We start from the raw sequence: 17,871 nt of genomic DNA, 5'->3' as shown, positions 1-17,871 counted from the left end.
GAGGGCATCAGGGTGCTGTGTCTGCAGCCTGCTCACTGCTGAGAGCAGGACATCACAAGCTGCATCGGCATTAGCAGAGGGGGAGATGTACACAACAGTGAGGGCGTGTGTGAACTCGTGTGAAAAAGAAAAATACCTCACATCAGTCTTAATGCATTCTGATTCAGGTGGACAAGGAAGGGATTAAAAAGACATGAAGGAAGCAGAACAGAGACATCAAAAAAAGTTGAATAAAGATTTGAACAGATGTGCAATAAATGTCCAAGGACAAACCAAAGAATGAAAGGCTTAGTTTTAACAAAAACAGGCATCAGGTCAAACACTGGCAGATTCTTGAGAAAACGCTTGAATACACAATGTGACTTGGCACAGAAGAGAATGGAAATGCAGGTGTTATACATAAAGTGGATGGAAGCAACAAGACAAAGGTGGAAAACAAGGATGACACCAGTAAACAGGATGTGGGGAAGACCTGTAAGAAAGAGAGCATTAACACTAACTGGTCCTAAGAGCCATTGCTCTTGTAATTTCTACATTCATAAATTTTAGAAGTGCCATTGTGTACAGGAAGCTTGTTTTGCTAGCGAAAATACATGTAAGCAAAATCCTTTCTCCTGAAAAGGGTGAAAGAGATGAAGTGTCAAGCCCAGAGAAAAACAAAGGCTTCTGACTTTTTCACGATTTGACTACTGCTGCTGCTACTGCTGCTTTTGGCATTGATGTTTTTGTAATTTTCCATCTACCGTGTGGAACTTGTCATTTGTTTTCCACTGTCTCAGACAACCTACCACTAAGTAACAGTCCCAACTTATAGAGAGAGTCTAGCTGCCCTATGTAGTCAAACAACTAAATGTTACGTATGTCAGTAAGCTGTGATGACTTAACGGTAATGCAGTTATGATTTGTTGTCAAAATTAACATTACATGTTTTACTATTGTTCACTCCACTTGGTTTAGATGTTTAAATGTGTATAAACTATAAATTGAACATAACTTTTTCTGTCATGTAGATGCACCACTTTATTTTTCTTGAAAGTGAAGGGTTTAAAGTGGACCATTGCACAAGTAGCTCTAAATTCTATCATGAAAGCTACAATCATGATGACCAAGACAAAGAAGAAATCCTGGAGCAATTTAAATTCTCTAAAGTGGAAGCTATTTGGATATCTTGTGATGAGACTGCTGACAAACGATAATACTTGTCAAGTACAAGTTTATGTGCATTTTACACAAGAGCCAGTTTTCCCTAATGTAAACAGAGCTATCGACTGCAGACACAATGCTATAAAGCTTTGCTATAAAATATTCTAGATATGAACATACATATCAGTAACAAATTCAACAAAAGAGTTTCTTTGTGCCTGAAGCTCCAGATCTTTGCAATAAAATTATTAAATGTTAATTTATATAACAGCTTACAGATGTGTGGGCCAACCCATGTTAAATGCTACATACTGTATAGGAACCATTCTAAACAACAAATAAGTAATGACATACCCATATGCCTGTACCTGCATTTCAGGAACTAATGGCTTTGTTGATTAATTAAATATAAATCTGTGACAAAGCCACTATCTCTGATAGTGGCTATATGATTTTATATTAAAAATTCTTAAATGGACTTTGAGTTTGTACACAAACTCACAGTTGAAATAATATGACAACATTGCTGGCTGGTGTGATTGTGTTAATCTTTTTAAAGTTAATTGGACTTTTTCTTGGACTTCCAGTCCTGACTGGCCTGACAATGAACGTGCCCTGCGGGTGAAGTTTACACTGGAAGTGGCCCCATGCCGGCCTGCAGGAAGACTCTTGTTTTGAGTTTTGAGGTTCATAAAAATCTTCGGACACACAACATTTCTGGCAATCAAGTTCAATTCAAGTTTCCTACTGATAAAAGTTTATATTTCAATATATCTTATTCATAAATAACAAAATATAGAAAAATAATAGTCACAAATAACATCCATAGCTGATGGCATGTCAGGATCACAAAACTGAAAACTGATTTTTCCTTTTTGTTCTTGTGTTGCAGTAAAGTGTATTCGCTTCTCTCAAGAGCCTGCCGACCAATCAGTGGTGGTGGGAGAACGTATAGTGTTGTCTTGTGTGGTCTTCAACTACAGTGGCATCGTGCAATGGACCAAGGATGGCTTGGCTCTTGGCATTGGAGAAGGTCTACGAGGTGAGGGGAAAGCATCTATTTTCATCTGGTTTGGGCATGGGAAATATAATAAAAGTGTAATGGAGAAGCACACATCTAAATATAATGTCACCATTACATTACTGTTTTTCCTGTTCCTATGCATATGAGTAGCAATTTAAGCAAAAACCTTTATATCAGGCTAAATTAGACAAAATTTTCCCAAAGCGGGTGTTTTTTCACATTTACAACACTATTTCATTTCAATAATATAAGGGTACAAAACCACTACAAAACAAAATAATTGTGTCATTCTGTGGCAGAAAATTGTGAGTTTGAAATATTATTACTTAAACTTCGTATAGCTCCATGTTTGGCAAACATTTCACGCATTAAAATTTTTGACATCTGCATCAAGAATCATGATGGTAAAATCACTGTAAACAATTTGGACGCTGTACTGTCAATGCAGAGTTGAAAACAAGAAAAATACACTAGCACTTTGTAAAAAAACATCAATACAAAAATAATTGTGTAAGAATTTAACAAGCTACACAGATCAAATTAGATATCTGAGATGCCTCAAACAGACCTGCAGTGGCATTTCTGCTCTTGTCTCTGCCAATCCAGCTGCAAAAGAGAGGCAATAACAGATCCGTTGCAGATTTCATATTGACTTATCACAAGAACTCAAGTCCCATGTCATGTTCCTATTTTACAGGTGACTGCTATGGATTTTTTTGTTATGTAACAAGTAAAATAATGTTTAAAATGACTGCTTATGTTTGAAAAAAAAAAAAACAGTGGAAGCATCACAGAAATTGAACGTACTCAACATGTAGAGCCCTTTTCATTTCTGAAATACAGTGATCCCTCGCTATATCGCGGTTCATCTTTCGCGGCTTCGCGGATTTTTTTTTTATTTTTTTTTTACAGTGCCTCTGAATCCTGATTGGCTCAGGGGCTTTACTGTTGTCTAGAAATAAAATATTGACGCTGTACTGTATTGATTTTTCACTTGTCAACAGTTTTCGTTTCTGTACATTCTGCCAACTTTACGTTTGCACTTGGTCGCTTAGCAACCATGGTGAGAATGGCCACTGAACTTCAGCGCACGGCACAAGAATGGGACCCTTTGATGAGTCGTTCATTGCAGTTCTCAAATATAATTGAAGGTGGCATATCCGTTTATAAAAATCTTCTTGCCCAGAAAAAGAAAGAGCGCCAACAACTGCCTATAACAATGTTCTTCTCTCGGAGAAAGACTCCTGCGCCTTCAGTAGAAACAGACGCTACAGCGGAGCGGAGTCAGGACGCAGAGGCACAGCTGGGACCGTGAAATACGCGAGTGACAATGTTTCCAATCTTGTACAGTATTACTATATTAAAATTATTGTTTTAAACAAAGTTTGGTCTTTAAAACAGGTTTTGATGTTTGGTTTCATTCTACTGTTCAGTATTGCATTGTAAAATAATTAAAAAAAATAAAGTTGCTACTTCGCGGATTTCACTTTTCGCGTGTTACTTTTGGAACGTAACTCCCGCGATAAACGAGGGATCACTGTATACATCACAGTTATGAGTCTGCTGTAATTGCATTAAAGCAGTGAGCATGGCATACACACAAACACACAGTGACATGTGATGTGAATCTTTTGGTCATATCCATAAAGGGTCAGGTCAAAATTTTTCTGTCACTCCTTTAATTCCTGTCCCCCCCTTCCAGTTCCTCCATTTTTCAGCTTTCTCACTTAGAAAAAGACTTCAAGGTCAAGGAGAGCATTACTCCTTGTTGGAGAGAGTAATAGTTTCACAGTGAATGAGTGAATAATTGGAAAAATGCCAGGATTTTGTTAATCCAATTCACAATTAAATAGAGAAATAGAGAAAACTATGGCAATCAGTATATATAGTCTATTGGGCTTTGGTCTGGTTTGCATTTAAGGTACCGCTTTTGGTGCAAGTCTACTAATTTGGATTAAGCTATCATAAATAAATGACTATTACATAATTGAACCTGAGTATTAGATTATCTTAGGGCACCACCCTTGTGAGAAGAGAAAAGATAGCCGATTTGTAAAATCAGTCTCATAATACATTAGGTTGTAAATTTAGCACTCTGCCTTTTAAACTGATCTGCTGTCTGTTTACAGTAATGTTGCACAAGCGTGAATTCTGTCAACATCTACAATGTCAAGACTCCCAATCCTTCAAATCTAACTAGTTAATGTAGTAATTTTGGTTTTAGTTATTAAGTTTATTATTAATCAATTATTGACAATACAATCTATCAACAGTGTACTTCTATACAGATGTCTGTGTGAAAAGGGACTGCTGCGGCCTTGAGACCAGGAACAAAGAAGGCTGACCAAGATGTCTGATCATGTGAGGTGCACAGACCATTTGCTGGCTGAGGTCACATGCACATGTGGAATGTGGGGGGGGACAATGGACTGTGTGTTTCCTGAGGTGCCAGGTTGGAGAAAGGATGGTTTGTTTAGCATGCAAGAGACCCTGAATCTATATATTGCAACTTAACTGACATCAACTTTACAATGTGACAGAGCCACCTGAACCATAACCTAAGTACCAAACTGATCACAACAACTCAATACAACAAAAATACATCACTTTGAAGGTCTTTGCTTAGCTTAGCTATACTCGGCCCAGTTGGTGTTACCAATCCTGGAGGGAGAGAGTGAGCTCTGGTGTGTTGCTGTTTTAGCTAGTGGTCCTGGTGGGGGAGCCAAGCTGGGAATAGTTGTAATTCCAGTTGTAGGCAATCTTTGCTATGTTGTCCTGGTAGTAACCTTTGGACGAAAACTGATGGCTCCTTTGAGGTAGCTTGTTAGCAGCCTGGTGCTAACAACCTGGATGGCTCCAGTTGCTGAGAAGATTGGCCTGCAAACCTTGTTTTTGATGGCTAATTGGACTTGTCGTGCAGTATATTGGTTTCTATCCTGCAGGGTTTCATGTCAAACAAGGAAGGTCAAAATGTCATCATGGGCACAGATAACAAAATCACTCTTCAATTTCTGTGATTAGCAACTGTCCCTGGACTTGAGCACACCATGATCAACTTTGAGGAACATGCACTCCATGTAACTGTGTATTTTGGCATTTCATTTTAAATAGACCAAATATTAGTCACTTAAGTGGTTCATATACAGTATCAGCCCCATCAGGTGATGCATAAAACATGGTGCATCTGCGTGAACTACCAGCCCACACTTAGTTAAGTTCAGTTGTTTTTTTTAACACAGCCTAGGCCTATAAAACACCTACCGTATTTTCAAGACCATAAGGCACACCATATTAAAAGGCGCAGTCTCAGTTACAGGTGCTATTTCTGTATTTAACACATACATAAGGTGCACCAGATTATAAGGCGCGGGCATGGTAAAACATACCGTTACGCTATCTTAAAACATGTATGCTAGCGTGTATTTAGCAATGTACTCATGTACATCATCTTCTGTATCCGAAATGAACTAAATGAATCCGAAATGTTTTTTGCGAAAGCCAAAAAGCTGAAAATCGTTTTTCAAAAAGCTGAAAATCTGTTCCAACAGATTTTGGAACTTGGTGCACCGGATTATAAGGCACCCCGTCCATTTTGGAGAAAATGCAAGACTTTTAAGTGTGCCTTATGATTGTGAAAATATGGTAATTCCATTTCCAGTCACCTATTCATGTGCAATTTGTAGTATTCCTCAGATGATGCTTTCAGGCAGGTTTTCTGCTTTGTTTGGACTAACGTGATTTGAAACGTAGCTGAAATGTGAAGCAGTCCCTCTTTCCTGCCTTAGTGTTGCACTCTGGCTTCTAGTTACCTCCTCTATATAGTGCAATTGTGATAAAGTCACAGACACTGAACTGAGATGCAGCAGTGAACTGAGTGATAATGAACTGAGATGCATACCCTCTAACATAATCACTCCTGTTGGCTCTAAAATTTAGAGTGGCTCCAGTGGCTCTCTTGGAAATGGGGTGCATCCCCATGGTTAACAACACTGTCAGATAAAGGCAGTGGATGTTGATCTGCCAGCTTGTCTACTTGCCTCCACAAGTAGTTTGTCAGATGAGATGTTCAGTTTGCAGATTAAAATGGTGTGGAGAGCTAGCTCCACCAACCACTTTCTCTAATTTATTAAATTTTTAATGTTATATTGGTGTGGCCAAATTAACAAGTTAGTGGTGAAGACTTCATGAGCTTCTTCACTGATAAAGTTCTATCTATCAGAAAAAAAGCTAACCAGGCCATCCCAACAACTGGACCATCACCAGATGTGCTGACTGTGGGAACATACAGGCTCTCCAACGAGCCCTTAAACTCCTTCAGCCCTATATATTTATCTGAGGCGTCTTGGCTAATTGGGCTAATGTAATCTATGCTAATCTTGGGCATCTAGTTAGGATGCCCCCTGGACACCTCCCTGGTGAGGTGTTCAGGGCATGTCCCTCCGGTAGGAGACCCCTGGGAAGACCCAGGACACATTGGAGAGACTATGTCTCTCGACTGGTCTGGGAACCCCTGGGGATCCCTCCGGATGAGCTGGAAGAAGTAGCTGGGGAGAGGGAAGTCTGGGCTTCTCTTCTTAGGCTGCTGCCCCCGCGACCAAACCCCGGATAAGCGGTAGAGGATGGATGGATGGATGGTCTTGGCTAATTCAGAAATCCAAGTCCACCACGTGTCTTTTAGATCCCATCCCAACACACATGTTGAATGATGTTTTACCATTGATAGGCAGTTCTATCCTGGATCAGATCAATTGTTCTTTAGTGACAGGTTATGTACCCCGGTCCTACAAAGTGGCAGTGATTAAACCGTTGATTAAAAAACCATCACTGGATCCTGATGTGTTAGCAAACTATAGGCCAATATCCAACCTTCCTTTTATCTCTAAAATTCTTGAGAAGGTTGTGGTGACTCAGTTACTGGAGCACCTGCAGAGGAACAGCCTGTTTGAGATGTTTCAGTCAGGCTTTAGAGCTAATCACAGCACAGAAACAGCACTTTTTAAAGTTACTAATGATCTTCTCATAGCTTCAGATCATGGACTGGTTTCTATGCTGGTTCTGCTAGACCTCAGTGCTGCTTTTGATACAGTTGATCACAGCATCCTGTTACAGAGACTGGAACATGTGATTGGGATTAAAGGGACAGCACAAGACTGGTTTAGATCGTATCTTTCTGATAGATACCAGTTTGCTCATGTCCATGGTGTTCCCTCCTCATACAGTAGGGTTAGCCATGGAGTTCCTCAGGGTTCTGTGCTTGGACCAATCCTTTTCACCTTGTACATGCTTCCCTTCGGAAATATTATTCATAGCATGGAACAAATTTTCAATGTTATGCTGATGACACTCAGCTTTATTTATCCACGAAACCAGAGGAGACAGAGAAGTTAGTGAAGCTTCAGACCTGTCTTAAAGACATAAAGTCCTGGATGTCTTCAAATTTCTTTCTCCTTAACTCAGGAAAACTGAGGTCATGGTGTTTGGTCCTGAACCTCTCAGGTATAGATTAGATCACATTATCACTCTAGATGGTATCTCATTAATATCTAGTCTCTCTGTGAGGAATCTTGGAGTAACCTTTGACCAAAATCTGTCCTTCAACTCAAACATTAAAACAGTCTCTAGAATTGCCTTTTTTCACCTGAGGAACATCACAAGGATTAGGAAACTACTGAGACTATTGTAATTCTTTATTATCAGGGTGTCCAAACAACTCTCTAAGAAGCCTCCAAATGATCCAAAATGTCGCAGCCAGAGTTCTGAAAGGTATTGACTGCCCGTTAAATTTAGAATAATTTATAAAACCCTTCTTTTGACCTACAACATACTCAGAGGCCTGGCTCTATCCTACCTGGAGGAGCTAGTGATACCTTACCAGCCCAATAGACTGCTCCGCTCTCAGAATGCTGGTCTACTTGTGGTTCCCAGAGTCTCTAGGAGTACAATGGGGGGCCGAGCATTTAGCTACCAGGCCCCCCCGCTATGGAACCAGCTCCCTGTCCAGGTACGGGAGGCTGACTCCATCTCTACTTTTAAGATTAGGCTTAAAATCTACCTCTTTGAAAAAGCTTATTGTTACTAATTCTATAGTTCCAGTTACGATCATAGACAGACGAATTATCATACTTAGGGGGTCATCTAATCATTAGGTTAACATCTTAGCTATGCTGCTATAGGCCAAGGCTGTCGGGGCCCAGAAACATGATCACCTGACAGGCCTCTGTCACCCCACTGGGTCATGGTTATCTCTCCTCTCCTCTCTCCTCTCCTCTCCTCCTCTCCTCTCTATCAAGTAGACTAGTGATGCTATTTCCTATGTAGTTTTTCTGCCCCCCCCCTCCCCTCTTCTGTATTCATTTACAGGTATCGCGGCCTTCAGAGCTGCATAATGACCTCCAACCCCGCTGACCCACTCAACCGGCAGCTTATTCAATATAATGTATTTTTGTATGTATTTCTATGCTCTATCTCTCTCCTCTCCTCTCCTCTCCTCTCCTCTCCTCCCTATTCTATCCTCTACCTGTCCTCCCCCCTTCTCCTCTCTCTCTACCCAGCCGGCCATCAGCAGGAGGGTCCCCCTACATGAGCCTGGTCCTGCTCAAGGTTTCTTCCTGTTAAAGGCGAGTTTTTCCTTGCCACTGTTGCTTGTCTGGGGTTAGGCCCTGGGATTCTGTAAAGCTCCTTGAAACAATTTTGATTGTCTTAGACGCTATGTAAATAAAGATTGATTTGATTTTACTCGGAGCCCTTCACCCTCACAAATTGTAGTCTTTTTGTGAGGTAGTCCAAAATCCATGTTGTGAGGTGGTGATCCACCCCAGCTACCTGCAGCTTGCCCCCCAGCAGCCTGGGCTGGATGGTGTTGAATGCACTGGAGAAATCAAAAACCATGATCCTTACAGTGCTTCCAGCCTTCTCCAGGTGGGCGAGGGAGGTGTGAAGGAGGTAGATGGCGAACTGCAGCGGATCCATGAAGGAGCTCACCAGTAGGCGCAGATGAACGAGGATGAGTCTCTCCAGCATCTTCATCAGATGAGACATCAGAGCTACCGGCCTGGAGCTTTTGAGCTCCTTGGGGTGCGGTGTCTTCGGCACTGGAATGATGCCGGATGTCTTCCGTAGCTGTGGCACTTTCCCCAGCTTCAGATTAAACGTGTAATCTAAAGTCCCACACAGCTGTTCTGCACAGAACTTCAGGAGCCTAGAGCTGATGGCATCCAGACCCGTTGCTTTCCTGGCCCTGTTCTTCTTCAAGGCCTTCCTCACCTGGTGTGTTGTGAAGGAGGTGTTGGTGGGCAGGATGGGCATGGACCAGAGTGTGAAATGTAGGGCATGGTTGAGCTGAAGGTCATGGGAGAGGGGGAGGGGGGACAGGAGTAGCAGTGGATTTGCAGTGGAGTGTTTGTGGAGTGTAGAGTGGAGTATTGTGGCTTTGTTGGTGTGGCTTTGTGGCTTTGCTTGGTCTGTTTTCCCTGCACGTTTGAGGTCTTCATGCCGTTTGCTGGACCAGAGAAGTGCAGATCGTGTTCCTGAGTTCTCTGCAGTACAGGGGAACTGCTTCAGTTCGAGGATTCACCCGTGGACCCGTGAAGTGCTGACGCTGACTCCCAATCTCCCTGCTTCTGTCTTCTGTGTCTCCCCGGCACGTTCGAGGTATTCATGCCATTTACTGGGCCGGTGACTGTGCCGAGCCGGACTCTCGAGTTCTCTGCAGTCCAGGGAGACTGCTTCTGGTGAGGACTCACCGGTGGACCTGTGAAGGGAAGACGCTGACTCCCGAGCTCCCTGCAGTCCCGGAGGACTGTTTCTGTCTTCTGTGTCTCTCCAGCATGTTCGAGGTCTTCGTGCCATTTGCTGGGCCGGTGAGCGTGCCAAGCCTGTTTCCCAAGTTCTCTGCAGCCCAGGGGGACTGCTTCTGTTCGAGGACTCATCCGTGGACCTGTGAAGTGCTGATGCTGACTCCCAAGCTCCCTGCAGGCCAGGAGCACTGTTTCTGTATTCTTTGTGTGTTTCCCCTGTAAATAAAACTCTTTGGACCATTTTACCTCTGTGTCCTGGCCTGCTCTCGGGTTCTGTCTAAAACTTCAATTCGTAACACACATGTCTTGTTATTGTAAAGCACTTTTCACCGTTTGGTGATTTAAAAGTACTACTGTATATCAATACATTTTGATCCAACTGAGTATTACATTTGATTCAATTAATTGTCATACAGTTAATAAATTTATTTGTTTGAGTTTTTGTTATCCTGCAAATTAATTAAACACTAAGAGGACGTCTCATCATGTGTTTAACTCCACTGTGTGTGTTCTGCAGCTTGGCCTAGGTATCGTGTCCTGCGGTCATTCGACATTGGCCAGTACAACCTGGAGATTTCGAATGCGGAGCTATCAGATGACTCCTTATACGAGTGTCAAGCCACAGAGGCTGCCTTGCGATCAAGGCGAGCAAAACTCAGTGTTCTTGGTAAGAGATCGTCCGAAAATTATTTTTGTGTGTGTGCGCGTCAGTATGTGTGTAAGAGAGAAAGAGAGAATTTGAATTTTGAAAAACAGTTTTATATGTTGATCTTACAAAGAACATATATAATTTATATCCTAAACCACTCACTCAGAATAAATAGATAACTAAATCAATAAATATATAAATAATTTTGCAGGAGTGCATCTCCAAACTGCAAAGAGTAATTTACCAAAAAACAGAGGATATGATTAAAACACCACACCTGATCAAAAGAGTCCAGATCTCCAGTTGCCTTTTAAAAATTAAAATCAAGGTGGATTCTGGACTTGATCATATTGACACATACACAGTGATAGGTCCAAGAATAAAACATTCCTCTAACTTTTTCTTATGGCTTAAATACACTACAGAAATTGTAAAAGATGCTGACATTAATAAAAACTGAAAAAATGTCTCTCTATGTTCACAGAAGGGACACTTGTCTTCCACTGTTTCATTAATGGTTGACACAAATGCATTCCTGGTCTAGGCCAAAGTACCTTTTCCAGGGTGTTTCAGCACTGTTTCAGTCTTTGCCTGTTTATAGTCTTCACCAGCATCTTACCAGTGTTTTTCTGGATACGTCCTGTAGAGAAACAAATGATGAGTCTTTCAGCAGGGGGCCAGAGCAGTCTTTAAAATCTGGTGCAAGGAAAATGGCAGGAAATAGTTCCTCCTCTACCTCCATGCTTGTGGATTAGATAGTCATGGGCTGAAAGCTTGGGTTTTCAGTGGTCCACCAGTATTTGTACAATTATCAGTGAACTTATTCCTAGCTGGACAATAAGGCTAGAGGGGTAATCTATTTAAGGGCCCGTCAAAACACCCCCACCTGGTGTGTGACAACTTCTGCAGTTACCATATTTCTGGCCATCGTCTCCGCCGTCCAACTGGAAAGCTCCAACTTGGTCCCCCAAAAAAAGTAGGCTCTTGCTGGAACCAGTACGCCGATTCTGACTGCCTCTCCTTTCTTTAATTTGGGTTCTCGTCCAGAGGCCTGGGATCTGAGGGTTCTGCACAGGATCTTAGCTGTTCCTAGGACTGTGCTGTTCTGGACAGAGAGCTCTGATCTCAAATCAAATCAATCTTTATTTATATAGCGTCTTTTACAATCAAAATTGTTTCAAGGCACTTTCCAGAATCCCAGGGCCTAACCCCAGACAAGCAACAGTGGCAAGGAAAAACTCCCCTTTAACAGCAAGAAACCTTGAGCAGGACCAGACTCATTTAGGGGGACCCTCCTGCTGATGGCCGGCTAGGTAGAGAGAGAGGAGAAGGGGGAGGACAGGGAGGAGGAGAGGAGAGGAGAGGCATAGAAATACATACAAAAATACATTATATTGAATAAGCTGCCGGTTGAGTGGGTCAGCGGGGTTGGAGGTCATTATGCAGCTCTGAAGGCAGCAATACCTGTAAATGAATACAGAAGGAGGGGGAGAAGCAGAAAAACTACACAGGAAATAGCATCACTAGTCTACTTGATGGAGAGGAGAGGAGAGAAGAGGAGAGGAGAGGAAACCAGTGGGGTGACAGAGGCCTGTCAGGTGATCATGTTTCTGGACCCCGGCAGCCTTGGCCTATAGCAGCATAGCTAAGATGTTAACCTAATGATTAGACGACCACTTAAGTATGATAATTTGTCTGTCTATGATAGTAACTGGAACTACAGAATTAGTAACGATAAGCTTTTTCAAAGAGGTGGGTTTTAAGCCTAATCTTAAAAGTAGAGCTGGTGTCAGCCTCCCGTACCTGGACAGGGAGATGGTTCCATAGCAAGGAGGCCTGACAGCTAAATGCAGCTAAATGAGCTAGGCCTCTGAGGACCTTGTAGGTCAAAAGAAGGGTTTTAAAAATGATTCTAAATTTAACGGGCAGCCAATGAAGAGATGCCAGTACAGGAGTTATGTGATCTCTTTTGTCAATACCTGTCAGAACTCTGGCTGCAGCATTTTGGATCACCTGGAGGCTTCTTAAAGAGTTGTTTGGACACACACTCTTCGTTTAACTTTTATTCATTATGGACCCCAGGAAAGTGATGAATGTTGTTGCCCCACGAGATGTTGAGGGGTTCAAGGTGGAGGGTAAAGTTGAGCCTGAGGTTGACGAAATAATTTCGCTTTGATATGGCATGGGTCTTGAGGTGAATGACGAGAACATCAACGAGTTGATTCAGGAGCACAAGGAGGAGCTTTCGATGGCGGAGCTGAAGGAGTTGGAAGCAATGCAACACACGGCAGTGCAGGAGGAGTTCGGAGAGGACGAGGAGGAGGCAGCCATTGTTCCATCAGCCTGAATAAAAGACATTTTAGGAAAATTCCATGAAGTTTCAGAATTTGTCAAAAAGAATCACCCAGAAAAAGTGTTCACGAGTCGAGCTATTGCTCATTATGATGATGTTTGCCTTTCACATTTTCGAAGGATTCTCAAAAGCCAACAAAAGCAAAAGTCCTTGGATCAGTTCTTTAAGAAATGTCATTCAAAAACCACTGTTGAGAGAGAACTCGAACCATAGAAGGCAAAAGGTGACAATGATAGCAGCTAAAAAGTAAACATGATTTTTATTCTTTACTTTATTCTTTGTTTTTTACATTATGTACAGCTCTCTTCATATTTATTGTTGTAACTGTAACCGGGATTTATTGTGGGTGTTCGAATGTTTGTCCATTAGATGGCGGTGTTACCACAAGTGTTAACGTTCGTTGCTAGTAATGACGGCTAATGTAAGATTAGCCTGTAATAAAGTTCATTTTGTTCCTGGAGAAGCCTTGCACTGAATTCCTACATTTATTGTGTGGTAATCTAATTGTAACATGTATTTGTTACATGTTTTGATGCATTTTTATGATTTATAAAATAATTGGAACGGATTAGGGCATTTACATGGAAAACGCGTCTCTATTTACGTAATTTTCAGGTTACGAAACAACTTCCGGAACCAATTAATTTCGTAAGTAGAGGTCCCACTGTATTTATCTAGTTTGAATGCCATCTCGATGTCTAATGCTCTAGATCCTAGTGAGGTGAATCAGGGAGTCAATGTCATGCTCATGCTTGACAGAACAGGTTTGCATCATTGTCCAGTCACCTACTCGATGATGCATCCTGGAGTAAAGCCATCTGGATTAACGTTGTTGCTGTGGACTGCTTTTTCTTAATGACAAGATTAACACAAAGTTTGGATTGGAATTTTTTTTTTTTTTTTTTTAAATTGATAAGATGCCTCACATAAATACAATATACACAAATTACTTTGCCAATCCTTTCCTCCACAGACATTTGTGTGTTGTACTTAAAAAGGTCAAAGAGGAAAAGAGAATGGACTTATCCCAGGGACAGCTTTTTATGCTAAAGATAATTTATAAATCGAAGTCATGTTTTGATCAACATTACATCCCAAATTAATTATTTCATATTTTGCATGTCATTGCTAATTAATGTGCACAAGCCAACTTCTAATGTTAAGGCTTACTTAGAGTTACCAGCATGTCATTAGTTTATCTGTAAGTCCAAAGCTGTATATTTTTTAAAATGTTTTAATTTAAAAAGAATATTAGATATTGGTTATAGTCATTATTGACTTTACGTGATGCGTCACCATAGCTGGCAGCTCCACCCGGTCTACTGTTATTAGCCATTTTTCATCATGAGCGTGCCCGTTTCATCATGAGCATGCCCGGTTGGAGGAATTGTGGTACAATCACTTGCCCCTGTCATTTCAACACTTTCCACAAAATTGAATTCATGGTCACAGTGAAGAATTCATGGTCATAAAAATTTGTTTATTTGACTAATCTGAACTCACAACTTTAAGATGCAAACTCGCATAAAAATTCTTCTAACTTGAACAATTTCTCAGACTCACGGCTGTTACACATTCTGGGAGAACAAAGAAATTCAAAGTAAATGACAATAAATTGCAGGCCTGAATTGGTAATTCTCACATCTTTTTCTTGAAACATCTTTGGCCACTTTCTCAAGTTGTCAAACTAATGTGATGATAGATAGAAATTTCGATTGGCCACAGCTCATGCTAAAAACAGAAATGGTATTTCTGCTCATGTGGAAAAAAGTTTGGAGGGACAGCTGGTGGTCATACTGTAAACTATGAAAACAAGACATAGTGTGACTCCTGAAGTGGCGCATGCAGATTGATTTAGATGAAAGATATGTGAAAGACCTTGTTTACTTTTTAAAACTGAAGTATACAGGAAATAGAAATATAGCCACAAGTATGCCAAAAATATATATAAAGGCTTCTGCATTCAAGAAAAAATATTGTGTTGCCAAAAGAGAAGCATGGGACTCCTGTTGAATGATTGACACCACTAGTTGCATTTATAGGGTTGCGATTGCATTTTAGTGGGCCATGGACTGATTTCACCAGTCAAAATTGTAACTGATATGGACAACACAGAAGGCGGGACTTCAACTTCCATGTCTACTTTGGAGCTGTTTGGTAGCAGTGATTGGCTTAAACCAGGGGTGGGCAAACATTTTGATTCGTGGGCCACAATGGGTTCTAACATTTGACAAAGGGGCCGGACCAGGAGCAGATGGATGGATGGAGTGCTTTGGTAACCTCACTCATTGGAGAAAAATACACATCTTGGGATATGGAGAAAACATGTGCTTTAATTTCAAATGAAAATGAAGAGAAGCATTACAACCAAATATCTGACTTTGGAATGAGTCTTAAAACACTTAAAATCAAATGAATAAAATATGCCTTTTAAAAAAAAATTAATAACCATTTCTATTTTAAAGCACTGAAAGTTCTGTTATTCTTCAGGATATCACCATCACTCTCCTCCTGACTGTCTTTTTTCTAGTGGGAAAACACCAGAATTGCAGTGAAAATATAACATTAACAAGGTTTATTCATTTAATTTTTCAAGTTTGGCGGGCCGGATTAAAACGTTTAAAACGGCCCGGCGTGTGGCCCCCGGGCCGTAGTTTGCCCATGCCTGGCTTAAACAGTGGTTGGCTTGTGGAAAGTCTTGCTATTTTATACGGTGATTAAATGTCATATGGAAAGCATTCAGAAGTGAGAAATCACATAGCTTCAAACAGTAAAGCAACCTACTTTAGGGTTTACACTTTTAATACTGGTGGATCTACTCAGCCACAGTGTGTTACATGTCTGCCAAACAAAAAGTCACCACCAAAAGAGAGGTCACACATTCTAATATATGGTTGGACCAACTTTAGCTTTGATTATGACACATATTTGCTGTGTCATTGTTTTGAGCTTGTTTTAAGCTTCTGCAATGTTTCAAGATTCAATTCTGTGCAGTGTGGCAATAATTTTTACCAAAATCTTGTATTGATGATGGGAGAGACAGACACCTGCAAAAAGTGCATCCTAAAGATTCTCAATGGGGTTAATGTCTGTACTCTGTGGTTGCTAATTCATGTGTGAAAATGACATCTAATACTCCATAAACAACTCTTTCCTAAAACTATCAGGGAAGAGAAAATCCTCATGCACAAAAATGTTGCGTACCCACTTTTCCACACTGGCTCTGACAACTGGCTCATTAGCCACTTCATGTTCCCAAGGACAGTACTCATGGAACTGTGTGCTGAGCTTCAGCCACAATTGGAAGGTGGAATCCCACCCACAGGCCCTGTTTATACTAATTTATATATTTATTTGAGGGCCTGGTCAAAGAGGAGAATAGTATTCCTATGTGTTTATTCAATTCCATGCTGATTGGGATCCAAACGTATAAATATACTAGGATTCAGGAGTATGCACAGTTTCACACATATGAATTATTTTGTGCGTTCAGACTTTTCTGGATATGAGTGTATGCTAAATTTTAGAAATATAATCCAGGCAAGTCTTTGCACCCAATATCACAGGTCATTCAGTATATATAGCTAGTAAGCTGACCTCATTCTTTAGAAACATATTGTTGCTGAAGTTACACCTGATCAAATGGAGCAACACCAAATGATAACACTGCACCTAAAGGCTACGGTAGTAGGCACAAGGCATGATGGGTGCATTAGGTCATCTGCAATATACTGTATATGTGCAACAATATTGTCTCAGAACTCAGTGAAACCTTTGAGCAAACATTCAGAAACAAAATATGCCATCAGTTTTTGTTTTTGACAACAATTGAGAGGGCTTTCTTCTAGTACAACTTACATATGGGTGACCAATACTATTGATAAGAGGGGGCTACAAAACTCATGTGGTAAATTTCTTCTGGTGGTAGTCGAGAGGTGTTGATGAGGAAGGAATCTTCTCAGACACAGACTTGGTTATAAGAGATGTTTATTGGAGGGAACAGTCATGTATCTATCAGACGCTGCAGCTTGCCCGAGGGAGGTTTCGTGGTCCAAATGGTGAAGATCTCCAAAGTGCTTACTTCGATAGCCCCCTTCTTATACAGTCAAGTAAACACATTCTTCTCTGATGACCTCATAACACAATATAGAAAAACAAATGGCATAGAGTTCAGTTAGTACCAAAAATGGGAATAGGAGAAAGGCCTCACGATACAGATCCTCATCTAGAGAACAACCAGGAGCCTATGGGACCCAGCATCACCTCTTAGCAACTCCTCTTAGAAAAAACAAGACTTCCATTACGAGCTTAAAGAAAGGCAGACGTCACGGGACACATATGGAACCTATCCTAATATGGCACCAGGCTGGCTGAGAAACAAGTTGTGGCCTTACAGAAGTAAAGGCCTCCAGAGAACAGATACACAGGCTTCAGATACTACACTCACACAGTGAGTTCCCGAGTGGCTAAAATCAGTCAGCTATACACTATTGTGAAAAAATTGTTTCTCCCTACTGCCAGTCCTGACAATAGTCCCAATTGTTTGGATTATGCAGGGAGAATTTGCTCACAAATTCATCAAACAACGCTAGTCTCATGATCTGATTTTTTGTTGTGGCAAGTGCAAGGACTAAGAAGCTGGGAGTGAAAAGTACACACCACGTGACAGTAAAATGTTTATGAACAACTTTTGTAAGGCATATAAAGACATACAAATGGGTAATAATCCATGTTCGACTGTTTAATAACCACTATATTTGTACTTGACCCGACAAAGCCACCTTGAGCTCTGGAGATTTTCGTGTGCCCCGAAAGACTGGACGAGTGCTTCCTTGCGGTCCAGGAGGACTGCAAGTTTGATTAATTAAAGACTAGTTTTTGCACTTTTTATCACTGCGTTTTGCCT

The 17,871-nt window shown here is 41.1% G+C and overlaps 1 protein-coding gene across 9 annotated transcripts in view; it reads left to right on the top strand.

The window, feature by feature from the left end:
• Positions 1 to 17,871, top strand: part of LOC130539354 (kin of IRRE-like protein 1) — an 82,495-nt gene that overhangs the window by 25,337 nt on the left and 39,287 nt on the right. For 5 of the 9 annotated variants that reach the window (XM_057057665.1, XM_057057662.1, XM_057057661.1 and 2 more), the window contains exons 2-3: positions 2,036 to 2,185; positions 10,481 to 10,630. In XM_057057665.1, the coding sequence (XP_056913645.1) occupies positions 2,036 to 2,185; positions 10,481 to 10,630 (300 nt within the window). Of the gene's footprint in view, positions 1 to 2,035; positions 2,186 to 9,992; positions 10,027 to 10,480; positions 10,631 to 17,871 lie in introns of all 9 variants that reach the window. The other 4 variants (XM_057057663.1, XM_057057664.1, XM_057057667.1 and 1 more) reach the window with 3 other exon arrangements.

Source organism: Takifugu flavidus, chromosome 15, assembly GCF_003711565.1.
Source record: "Takifugu flavidus isolate HTHZ2018 chromosome 15, ASM371156v2, whole genome shotgun sequence".
NCBI classification, from domain to species: Eukaryota; Metazoa; Chordata; class Actinopteri; order Tetraodontiformes; family Tetraodontidae; genus Takifugu; species Takifugu flavidus.
This window is presented reverse-complemented; position numbering and strand designations above follow the sequence as displayed.